General features: G+C 38.2%; 1 protein-coding gene across 19 annotated transcripts in view; it reads left to right on the forward strand.

Moving 5' to 3' along the window:
• Positions 1 to 12982, forward strand: part of LOC118263853 (laminin subunit alpha) — a 66209-nt gene that overhangs the window by 8236 nt on the left and 44991 nt on the right. For all 19 annotated transcript variants that reach the window (XM_050703916.1, XM_050703933.1, XM_050703932.1 and 16 more), the window contains exons 3-12: positions 3185 to 3312; positions 4001 to 4109; positions 4795 to 4965; positions 5740 to 5956; positions 6340 to 6549; positions 7910 to 8103; positions 9136 to 9211; positions 9627 to 9764; positions 11313 to 11424; positions 12617 to 12792. In XM_050703916.1, the coding sequence (XP_050559873.1) occupies positions 3185 to 3312; positions 4001 to 4109; positions 4795 to 4965; positions 5740 to 5956; positions 6340 to 6549; positions 7910 to 8103; positions 9136 to 9211; positions 9627 to 9764; positions 11313 to 11424; positions 12617 to 12792 (1531 nt within the window). The remainder of the gene's footprint in view (positions 1 to 3184; positions 3313 to 4000; positions 4110 to 4794; positions 4966 to 5739; positions 5957 to 6339; positions 6550 to 7909; positions 8104 to 9135; positions 9212 to 9626; positions 9765 to 11312; positions 11425 to 12616; positions 12793 to 12982) is intronic.

The following is a 12982-nucleotide window of genomic DNA, read 5'->3' on the forward strand; positions in this document are numbered from 1 at the left end:
ACAGCGAATTTATCTTCTCATAAAATTGTAATATGGTTTGCAATGCGAATTCCAATCTGTGTATGCTAAGCTCTCTAGATTCTGCAAGATTCTGCAATCGAGGTTTATATTTCACCTGGCTCTTTGAAAACGTTAGAACATGGTTAAAACAGTTGTTTCTGTTGATATTTTTACAAAAAAAAAGTAAGAATGTTTCTCTTGGCATTTTCGTAATCACTTTGAGGTCTGCTGATATTTTACCAGATTTGGCTGAATATATTTTTAAATTTATCTAATGCCTCCTCGATCCATAACCTTCGGCTATATGTCGGCGGGACACCACGGTGGCGCGATTTGTCGTCGAACGCTAGTACTAAGAGGTCCATCTTGATACACCATTGTGGAGAGGGGACTCTGGTGGAGGTCTGGTCTGTATGGTGTCTAGTTTGATGCCTACAGACACCTCAGTGCTGCAACTGGTTGTACTGGGTGCCCCGATGAAGATGAAGGGCTATACCCTTATAGTCAAGTTTTGGTGGTTTCTAATCTTTGAATATACTTTAAAAAGCATTTCAAAGAAGACAATGTTAACACGTAGTTGTAATAATATCAACGCCGATACGCCGATGTGATACTGTCTCTAGGGTCTTGATGACAACATACTGAGATCATTGGTGTTGCCTGCCAAATATAGCGATTGTATATCTGCCTGCCTCTCTATTATAACATACATTGTGATCTAAATGAATGTAAGAACATTGTCTGTGTTATTTGTAAACAAAACATGCCTATTTGCCTTTAACGCCTTATACATAAGAACTGTTGTCTCTGCCTAAATACTGCAACAATAAATATTTGGTGTTGTATTGTTCTTGTGGTGGTTCTTGAAAATATTACTAGGATTTGAGCTCGCAGATTATGGTTATTGAACTGCTTAGCTTGAAGCGTTATTTTCTTGATTCATATCACTTAATTTCTTTGTGAATGCTCTGTTTGGGTGAACAGAAATGTCACAAGTAACGGTTAAAATTAACTGCACTCGCTACAAGTTAAGTTTGGTGCTTGATGCATGTATGTATGTATGTATGTGATAAAGAGTTAGATTGTATGATGCTGTGGCTGGCGATAACATGGTAGAATTAAAATCTTTTGTCACTACTTAAACTTCTGGCATTTTTAAACAAGTTGCATTAGACAACATTTGCACAAGAGAACAGATGAGGAAAATATTGAGATGGGAAAAGAAATACTTATGCAAAAATGGTATGTGTGTTGAAAGAACGGATGATAGCAAGGTGGTTTTTATGAAAGGGGCTGTTTTAAGACGACATACCCGAATAGATACATCCTGGAGAAAGGCTAAGTGCGATGTAATCTTAAATTTTAACAGCTGTGATTGTACAACCATAAGATGTATGTATGTCATAAATAGAGAATTTGTTCCATAGTGCTCCTATCTACCAGCAGTATCAAATCAGAAGTCATCCATTGTTGGGCATAGGTTTATGATTCCTAGCTAGCCTAGCTTCACTGACAGACAGACTGACGGACAATTCAATTTGACGTTTCAAAAGTGCCTTATTTAGGATTAATTGAAATAAATGCTTTGACTTGACTTTGACTTTGATTTCCTATCAACTTAGAATTAAAATTATGTATGTAACTACAGCAAACATGAATAAAATAGGTGATATTATAAAATGTGGGTTCATAATGCTGTGATTTTTTCAAATTATTGTTAGAAGCTTATCTCATAGTCCGCGTGACCCGCAGAGGATGTACGGAGCGTGGGTGACGACAGTGTGCTGTGATAAAAACTGTAGCCACCCGAAGGGCGAGGTTATTAGTTCATAAAGATTATGTTTATATCACAAATAGATCAGGCAACTCGTTAAATATATTTTTTATGATAAACTATAATATATGATAGACGATACACGTGTATCGTTAAATTGGGGCGGTGTGCAGTAATAGGTTACAAAGCCTAGCGTAATAAGTAGTAGAAATAAATAAGAAGATAAATTTAGTAATGACTGCCTCGTTGGTCGAGTCCCAAGTGCGACTGTCGGACAATGGGTCTCGGGTTCAATTCCCGGGTCGGGCAATGTATTACTGGGCTTTTTTCGGTTTTTCGAAAATGGCTTAGTAGTAGCACGGAGACTGGAAGCGTGCCCGGTATATGGCAATAGACTCACCACCCATTACATGGGACTTATAACACAAATGGTGAAAAGGGGGTGTACATTGTATCCTAGCGGCATTACGTCCCGTAATGTGCACCTCTGCCTACCCCTTCGGGATTAAAAGGCGTGTCGTTGCATAAATTTAGTAAACAATATTCTAACTATCCTTCCAAGTTTGATGAACGGACCATAATATAGAAACGTTAGGATTTTTCACAAAAACTTAGTATTGTACATGAATCGAACCCACGACATTTGATAATTTAATAAAGTAGTGTAGTTACATTTAACTTTAACTACCTATTCTAAACAATTGTGATGTTATCCTAGATAATTAACTACGAGATTTCGTAATGCATAAGTTCCCTGTAATATACAAAATACCCATATATATCAAGAAGCACTGAAGAATATAGGTTGAATAGAATCTCTACACAAAGTTTCAGCTTAAAATGCGTTTAAAAAAAATTGGCAACAAATACTTAATGTCGCATGTTCTTGATTTTAAATCATCATACAAACGTATCACAGCACTACAGGGGTCACTAGCTAATTACGAAACATTTCTTCTGTAAATCTGATCGCCTAGTACCTGTATCTACCTAATTTAGATTTTCGGTTTCTGGAATTTTATGTATTGGAAAAATTCATAACTTCGTTCCATGAAAACATGACTTTAAAAAACCCTTCATGTATCGTTTGTTATGTTGTCTAGAAACCGTGCACTTGATATGTATACCCCCTTTTTGTTACACCCTATATAATAAGTAACAATTGTCGAGTAGTCGCAAGCACAACATGACTCCCGACCACTCTTAAGGGATTGGAGGAGAGGTTGGTCTCCCAGTTCGAATAAAGCATTTACATTATAGCGGAGTTAATTTTCATAAATAAAATAGGTACCTAATTATACGATATGAAAGTTAAAGCTCATCTACAGCTATTAACTTGTCCTCTATAAGTATAAATATTGACAATATATTGTATTCTCTCATCATAACTTGTCTATTATTATTTTGCAGGAGTTCCACGTAGCATACGTATTCGTAAAAATGGGTAACTCACCACGACCTGGTCTCTGGATGCTGGAGAAGTCTACTGATTACGGAAAGACGTTCAAACCGTGGCAATACTTCTCCGAGTCCCCACAGTGAGTATTTTCATTTAAATTGGTGACATTATTAAGTATAACCCTTCATACAAAGCTACAAAGTTTCAAGCCTATTTTATATGGGGCTATAATATAACTGGTGTAAAGTGGGAATTCTCTTGATAAATGCGTGCAACGTGCAACGTCACGCCTTTTATCCCCGAAGGGGTAGGCAGAGGCAGTACACCCACATTTCACAATTTATGTTGTAAGTCCCATGTAATAGGAGGTGACCCTATTGCCATATACCGGGCACATTTCCAGACTCCGTGCTACCACTGAGAAATTTTCGAAAAACCGAAAAAAAACCCAGTGATACTACGCCCGGGAATCGAACCCGAGACTCCTTGCCCGGCAGTCGCACTTGCAACCACTCGGCCAACGAGGCAGTCTAGTCTCTTGATAAATCCACTTGGCAAAAAGCAGATGTGATGTTTGGTTTCATTGTAACATAACTTACAATATCACATCACATCACATCACATCGACAGCTCATTTCTATATGTGGAAGAAAATCATTTTTATAAGAAAGGTATTCCCCAATTTTCATATAAGTAAGCCCGGGGCTGGAGATCACGCCTCAACCTCTGTTAAACATGCAGTCCTTTAATCTATTCTTATGATACCAAGCGGCAAGAACATTAAGAAATAGCAAGGAAGCACTAACTGACTAATTTCTTCTTTACAGGGATTGTGAGCGATACTTCGGCAAGGAAAGTCTCCAGCCCATCACTAGGGATGACTCCGTCATCTGCAGTACAGAATACTCGAAGATTGTACCCCTGGAAGGCGGTGAGGTCAGTATAAGGAGCCATGTTATCAACAACGACAACGTTACCATAGATGTCTAACTGTTATGATTTCTTTGATTCAATTCTTGTAGTAACTAAAAAATAATGAATTCATATTCACCTATATAAAAAGTAAGTAAATACCCTCAGTTCAATCATCGAGTCTTACTTGAGTACAAGAACTTATATTGTATCCAGACGATATTAGCAATAAGATATGAATGTTTAAGCGTGGGAGGCCATGTTTCGCCACTAATGGGCCGGCTCGACCGGAGTGATACCACGGCCTCACCAAAAACCGACGTGAACCAACGCTTGTGTTATGTTTCGTTGTGAGACTGAGGTTACCGGAGACCCAATACCCCCTTCCCAATCTTCCCAATCTCTGATTCCCCAACAAGTCTTGAATTCCTAACCCCCAAAAGGCCGGCAACGCACTTATAATGCCTCTGGTGTTTCAAGTGTCCATTACGGGCGGCGACAATTACTTACCATCAGTTGATACGTCTGCTCGTTTACCATACCGTCCCATAAAAAAAGAACGAAAACCACAAGGTAAGAACCTGTAAAAAGTGCAAATCTACACTAAAATGAGCACCAATTGAGCCTTGCTCTACCGTCTTCACCTCTGGGAAAAGAAACAAACTAAATACAATATTCTATTCTAACTATTGTCCGTATTTTTTTCTAGATTCCTATTTCCCTGCTGAACTACCGTCCGTCTGCAAACAGCTACTTCAACTCGTCAGTGCTCCAGGAATGGACCAGAGCTACCAACGTGCGGCTCCGTCTGCTGAGAACCAAGAACTTGCTTGGACATCTTATGTCTGTAGCCAGGCAGGATCCTACGGTTACACGACGGGTAATATTTTAAGTTATCATTTTATTATGACTCCCTTTTTTAAATTACAGCTGTCCAATCCTTGTATCAAATATGTATCATGTCTCCCCTTGATCTATTCATCCAAATTAATAATATTCAACAAAATCACAACAACATATCAAGACAAATCATTCATAAAGTCGTTGTTGTTTCTGCGCATTCATAAAGTCATGAACTTTTTGTTTGTTTGCAAGAACACATGAGTTTTAACACAATAAGTGATTCTCGCCTGTAAGGTCATTTTCTTCGTCAAAACAAACTATTGTTTATAGTCTTACTACAGTCACAATTACATGTATCGACTCAAATATCCAATTACATTTGACTCTTAACGCGAACGAACCGAAGAGCGTCTAATTATGTGCCTTTTGAAATTATCAATTAAATCGTTAGTTTGTATCTAAATACTACTTAAGTTTATGTAAATTACAAGTGATGGGAAGATCATTGATTAGATTAGTGCGTAAATAAAACATACCATTAAAATATCTTTAAATACGCTATTAGCAAACCAACTTCCTTTCCCGTTGGCCTTTATACTCAGAGTCATTTAATGATTACTTAACCAAGTCCTTAGCATTTGTTTTCGATACAAAATCGTTACTAAGGAATAGTTTGAGTAACCATTAAAATTAAATGTCTCTGAGTGGGGCAGTTATCTGGCGGAAAATGGGTTTTACAACTAATGTGTTTTTTTTTAGGATTAAAGTATTAATTTAAAAGGAATGCTCCGAATTATTTGTTGCTCCACAGTACTTCTACAGTATCAAAGACATCAGTATTGGAGGTCGTTGCATGTGCAACGGTCACGCGGACACCTGCGAGCCCGCCGACCCGGCGACCAACACCAACATCCTGGAGTGCGTGTGCCAACACAACACCTGTGGACCGCAGTGCGCTGAGTGCTGCCCCGGATTCGAACAGAAGAAGTGGAGGATCTCGCAACACTGGGACCGATTTGCTTGTGAACGTACGTTATTATAGAATTTTGTGTTTCGAAATAATATCATATTTTGCTTTTTTTGTATTGTCTGCTTTAGCTTAGGCTTTAATTCTTTACACGCGATAAGAAAAAGACAAACCGGCTACTGCGCAACGTATCACGTCGATTCTCTTACGAAAAACCTTTTGTGACTTTCAAATTATTGTAGTTCAAATTTTGTCTGTGTTTCTGTTTGGGAACGTATCCATGACATGAAATGAAACTCTGAAGTTGGGTCCTGCCATTTTACTGATTAGTCTTCTTAGTAACGACTAAAAATATTGACATGACACCCAGACCCGAAACCCGAAACAACAAACCTTATTGAAGTAAGTAACTGCTAAATCATTTAACTTTTTTTACTCTTTCAGCTTGCAATTGCCACAATCACTCGACGGAGTGTGAGTACGACCCTGAGGTAGACAAGCAGCGACTGTCCCTTGACATTTACGGCAAGTACGAGGGAGGTGGAGTCTGCAAGAACTGTCAGCACAACACCCAGGGTATCAACTGCAACAAGTGCGTGCCTACATTCTACCGACCTTATGGAAAGAGCTGGAATGAGACCGATGTTTGCCAGCGTGAGTATCTCTGTTTGTTCTTGTTCCCGTATCGGTCTCCCCGTCCATTTGCAAAGGTCCTAATAGGTAGAAAGCTCACGAGTTTGCGACCCAATTGTTTATTAATTCATGAGAATTTCTAAAAGACCTCTGGTAGTAATAGTCAACGTAATCTGGTAGTAGCGGTGGTGGTGGTGGTCATTGTACTCGGGCTATATTGTTGTTGATTTACATAAACTTTCCAAACACTGTTCTTAGTGCCCTTGTAGGTAACAAGAATTAAATGCAACAGTATAATAAATTACATAATATTTGTATAATGCTTGTATACGTAAAAAAACATTCACCTTACCCTCCGCTTGAAGTCTTCAATCAAAAAATAAACCGACTTCACTAAAAAAGTTAAAAATAACTTTAATTTCGGAAGTCGGTGTTTCTTTTCTCGGTATTATTTGTTTGTTACACCGACTTCCGAAATTAAAGTTATTTTTAACTTTTTTAGTGAAGTCGGTTTATTTTTTTGTAAAAAGTATTTTATTTCACACTTTTTAACCGACTTTTTTAGTTGCGATACTGAGTATCGCAACTAAAAAAGTCGGTTAAAATTCTCTATCTCAATAACTACTTTATTTATTTGTATTGTCACAGTCACTTAATTAACTTTATTGTGATTTCTATGTGAGTATGAAGTTCCATTGGCCATTTCTGGTCTTCTTCATCAGTTCCACCTCTTCAAAGGTTACTTTTTGACTGTAAATGCTTCAATTCTAGATGAATATACCAAAATCACTATATGGTTCCCTATAATATTTGAGGAGTTCCCTCGATTTCTCTAAGATCCCATCATCAGATCCTAACTTGGTGACAATGGGACCACCTCAGAACTATCTACTTTCGAACAAAAAAGAATTTTGAAAATCCGTCGACAATTGACGGAGTATAACTTTATTGTGATTTCTATGTGAGTATGAAGTTCCATTGGCCATGTCTGGTCTTCTTCATCAGTTCCACCTCTTCAAAGGTTACTTTTTGACTGTAAATGCTTCAATTCTAGATGAATATACCAAAATCACTATATAGTTCCCTATAATATTTGAGGAGTTCCCTCGATTTCTCTAAGATCCCATCATCAGATCCTAACTTGGTGACAATGGGACCACCTCAGAACTATCTACTTTCGAACAAAAAAAGAATTTTGAAAATCCGTCGACAATTGACGGAGTATTCGATGAACAAACATACAAAAAAAAAAAAAAAACATACAAACAGCCGAACATAGTACCTCCTCCTTTTTGTGAAGTCGGTAAAAAGTATTGCGCACCCATATTTCGTAAACGATTACTTATTTGTTTTTAACTATTATTTTATGTATTTTGATCAGCTTGTAACTGCGACTTGCATTACTCGACCGGGAACTGTGAGGAGGAGACGGGACGTTGCGAGTGCAGAGTGGAGTTTAACCCTCCTAACTGTGACTCCTGCGCCTACGGTTACTTCGACTATCCCGACTGCAAACCTTGCACCTGCAATCTAAATGGAACTGACGGACAACAGTGCACTCCTGTTGATGGCCTGGTAAGATTTGTAGCTATAGGAATATGAATTCTAAATTGATTACTGAAGGGCTATAATGAAAAAACAACTGCGTATCTCGTTATTTTTAATCATGGATTATAATGATTAAGTTGGTAAAAACGAAATGCCCAGAAAGTGGATATTATTTTCTTTTTGTCATAGGAAGAATTAAAAAAACAAAACGTCTCGCAATATGTCGGTGCACGAGTGCACGGTTGACACGTGGCTGGGTAACATGGCTGCCGGCAACGTGTAGCGGGTTCGATTCCCGCACGACCAACTCTTTGTGTTATTATATAGATGTAAACTCACCCAGGACACAGGAGAAAATATGGTAGTGAGGGGCAACGTTTTATAAAAAAAATGCCTTTGAAATAAGAGTATGTTATAAAACGACATCATCTTTATAAAATTGCCGCTGTTCACGTATTTTGTAATACTTTTATTATGTAGGTACTAGCTTCCGCCCGCGACTCCGTCCGCGCAGATGTCGGTCTTCGCGTGGATGTTTCATTTCTCCATTTTGAGTAACTCTGACAATGACATCTTATAAATATCTATTGGACCCAAATACGGCTAGGCCCATAATAATTAAGGAGATCCCTCTATTGAGCTACTGCTGTTGAGCTCGCGTTCTGTAGTATAAAACAGAAAAAAAAAATTCTACGTATTTCCAGCATAAAAAGAATGCTATTTTATGCCCAGGATAATAAGGTATAATTATACCAAGTTTCATCGTAATCAAACCTTTAGTTTTCACGTGATGCCTGAACATACACACAGATAGACAAAAAAAATTAATTACATATTTGGGTTTGGTGCTATTTATTTTTTCAATATTTTCAATGTACAGAATTGACCCTTCTACAGATTTATTATATGTATAGATATATCTTTCTTGCATTGCCATGGACATTTGCAACGTCAGTGTAACCCACTTTTCTAAAAGGTTGGAAATGTAAATCAATTTGCAAGTAAATCCTTAACTAACTTACCGTAACTGATAATTCATGTTCGTTTGTCTCTGTCCAGTGCCCCTGCAAGTACAACTATGCTGGTAAATCCTGTGAGATCTGCGCAGACGGCTACTATTCACCGGAATGTAAAAGTAAGTGAAAAACATAACCCTCCTTCTGGCGCAGTCGGGTAAAAACAGAATACTTACCTTCTGCTTAAGAGACAGGCGTCATTTTGGTTGAAATTATATGTATACGCAATATTTGAACGATTAGGTATGTTTAAAGCGACTTTTTAACTCACATGATTTCTGAAATGGGACAATTGTTGTTTTGTTGTTGACGGTATTCAAGACAAAACCGGTATGTCATGGAATAGGCACTTACCCAAGCGAAGTCAATTACGAAAAAGTTCATCACCAATAAAAATAAAAATAAAAACATGAAAAATATCCGGTTAAGTTAGTCCTTTTGTGGTAAGCAACTTTTTTAGACCTTAGCACTTTACTTATAGCCCACGTCTTCACATCATGTCAATAATCGTGTTATCTCTTTCCAACTACCTAGATTGTGAGTGCAACTCCGTGGGATCAGTGTCTCCTGTGTGCGACAAGGACAGTGGTAACTGCACATGCAAGAGCAAGTACAGTGGTCGAACATGCAACCAGTGTGAAGCTGGCTACTTCAACTACCCAACATGCAAACGTAAGTAGAATCAGTATACTTTAGATAGAGCATCAAACGAGAAGACAGATTAACCACTCTAACGTCCATGGATAGCACGGTATCCAAAAAAAGGAGCGTCATACGTCCATGGATACTATAGTTTCCAAAGTGACGAGTTCTGTTTAACTCCCTCTAGTTTAAAATACGGTCTTGTTTGGTGAGTTTTGACTGATTATCTATACAGCTGAATAAATTGTTCGACGAAAAAACAAGACATGGCGTTGTAATATGCTTTGACAAACAAAATATAAATTTTTAAAGTTAGTTGACTCGTTTTTGATGTGTTTTTGTGAGTTCCAACAATTATGTCGTAATTACTACAGTTTTGTTTAATTTATCTTGCAAGTGTTATACATCAAAATAAACTAGAAGATTTGTGCTTTACGATGATGTATAAATATCACAGTTTTAGCTGATAAATCTAGTCTAATTTTAACTTCAAACGATTGTTGTTTCGAAAAAAATGGCCGGTCTAGTGTTGGCCACTTTTAGTTTTGTTTATACATATTTTACACACTTTGCATTACAAAAGTATATAAAATATCGAAATACATTTCGTAATAAGCAAAATAATACATTTTTCAAAGAGAAATATACTAAATTCATTGAAGATTCCATAATAATGTCAATGTGTTCCTCAGGTTTTTTGATGTGTAAAATTACGAGTAGTGTTTTCTTTCGATTTAATTACAATACTTAGAGGTAACCGAATATAATCATATATACATCAAAAGAAAGGGTAATGAGTCTAGTTTGTTGTAAAAATATTTTATTGATAAAATATGCAATAGTTGTGCCGTATATTCTAAAAAGGTAGAAATAATTCTGTTTTTTTTTCTGTGTTTCATGTTTAACCCGTTTTATTGTATTTTAAAGATTAACTAAAGATTTAAAAAAATCGTTAAGATTGATCAGTATTCTTCAATCTTTTTTTTGGTATTCTTTTCTTTATTCTAGGCATTACGGTTCAGTAGCTATATAGGTTTTTTGTTACGACGAACTTGCGAGTCGCGCGCGGTTCGGATGCCGTGCGCGGCTGGACGTTAGAGAGATAAACGGTCGCGCGGGCCGGACGTTAGAGTGGCTAAATTATGATAACCACGCAATCGGCGCTGCCCGTGGACACCGAGAAGCTAAAAGTGCATTGCCGGCATTTGAGATGGGTTGGAGTATTAAGCCTTTGATGACGTCACTCAAGTGCTTAAAACACAATGCATATTACGTGGTTTGACGTCGGTTTTCTGTTATTTAGTGATATCAGTCCGGTGGAGTGGTTCTTCGACCCGAATCAAAGAATGATCCCTTCTACTTTTTAATGCTGTTTTTCTGAGAATAACACTTAATCATGAGTACAATACTTAATAATATCCACAAAAACATCCTATTCTCCTGAAGGTATGTGAGGATGTGTGTAGCTTCTTAATGTTTGTACTCTTTTACACAAAAATCAGTACAAAGTACCCAACGCGATAGATGGTACTACGAACTTAACCATGGGCCATTGATCTAAATGTTTATGTTCCACAGATTGCAACTGCGATGTGAGTGGAACTGAGGCCAAGATTTGTGATGACGTCACTGGTGCTTGTATCTGTAAGACTGGCTTTGGAGGAGCTCGATGTGATCAGTGTTTGAATGGGTAAGCTAAATTAAACCACTTTAACACTAACTTATTCTACAGACGTCAATTACAAAATGAGACAGGTTACAAAAGCATATTTTTTTATATTTGCTTATAAATATAGAAGAATACATAAGGCTTCTGTAAAACCTAAGGCCTCGGCCTCGAATTTTGCGGGCAGCGGGGCGGCGGCGGCGGCGGCGCGGGAGCGGGGCGGCGGCGGCGGACCCGTTCTCGAAACTAGCGGGCAGATCGCGCGGCACTACAGCGGTGTAGTGTTGTGTTCGTGGTTGTGTTGTCGAGATATTTGTTTTTATTAGCGAACGAAATCTTTTTGATTCAAATTTATTCCTAACGCTCGACTTACTGTGGGCAAAAGAAGAAGACTTACTATAGGGCAAGGAAAATAAATGGCAAGTTTTATCGAAATTATGAAGAACAGAGACAAAATCCCGACAAATTCTATGACTACACTAGAATGAGTGTAGAAACTTTTGACTATATTCTTGAAACTATCAAGAGATATTTCAGTTTTTGCTTTAGTCTTCAATATTCAGTTCGTTTTTTATTTCTTCCCATAATTGGTTAATTTTTCTTCTATTTTTATGGTTCACATCTTTGCTGTTCCATATGGGTGTCCTCTCAAAGATTGCCGAAATCATTTGCTCTTGCACGTCCGAGGACATTTTGATACGTCACAAAAAAATGTAGGTACACAACACTATACTACAATGCAGACGCGCAACACGGGCGGTCACCGCTTGACTGGAGTGCACCGCTCGTTGCCCGCTCCCGCGCCGCTCCGCCGCCGCTGTGTTCGAAAACCGGTCCATTTGATTATACGCATAAGATCCTGCCGCTACCGCGCCGCTGCCGCTGCCGCCCCGCTGCCCGCAAAATTCGAGGCCGAGGCCTAAGAATTAGATCGAATACAGAATGTGAGGAATTGATATTTGAAGATATTGGTTACCAATGCTACAAACTAATATAGTGAGACATACTAAATGAATTAAAATACTGATTTACTCACGCAAAATATGGAGAAAAACTCTACTTCTAATTCGCCCCGCTGCTCGCAAACGCAAACGCTGCTCGTGAGGACGAGTCCCAAAAACCGGTAGAGGTTTTATCCTTCGTGATTATTAGCTCAGAGAAAATAACAGGCTGCTGATGAATTAAATGGTATTCAATATAAATAATGTTTTTCTAGATTCTATATGGACGTGCGTGGTCGTGAGCGTCTTTGCGTGCCCTGCAACTGCGACCCCACCGGGTCTACTTCAACCAGTTGTTCAGCCGACGGGAAGTGTAACTGCCTCTCTAACTTCGGAGGCAAACAGTGCGACCAATGTTCACCAGGGTACTATAAGTACCCGGAATGTCTGCGTAAGTTCGTTTTACTTTTTTTTACAATAACCTGACCAGTATTCAATGTAAATATCAAAGTATTTATCGCGTCGCGAGTTACGTATCAATCCCGTTCGTCGTGTAACAGAGGAATCTGTTTATCACACTTCTTCTTCGTCTTTATCAATTCGCACTTGGCAGAGCGGTTTTGGTAACTTTTTGGCGGCCA

Source organism: Spodoptera frugiperda, chromosome 25, assembly GCF_023101765.2.
Source record: "Spodoptera frugiperda isolate SF20-4 chromosome 25, AGI-APGP_CSIRO_Sfru_2.0, whole genome shotgun sequence".
In the NCBI taxonomy this organism is placed as follows: Eukaryota; Metazoa; Arthropoda; class Insecta; order Lepidoptera; family Noctuidae; genus Spodoptera; species Spodoptera frugiperda.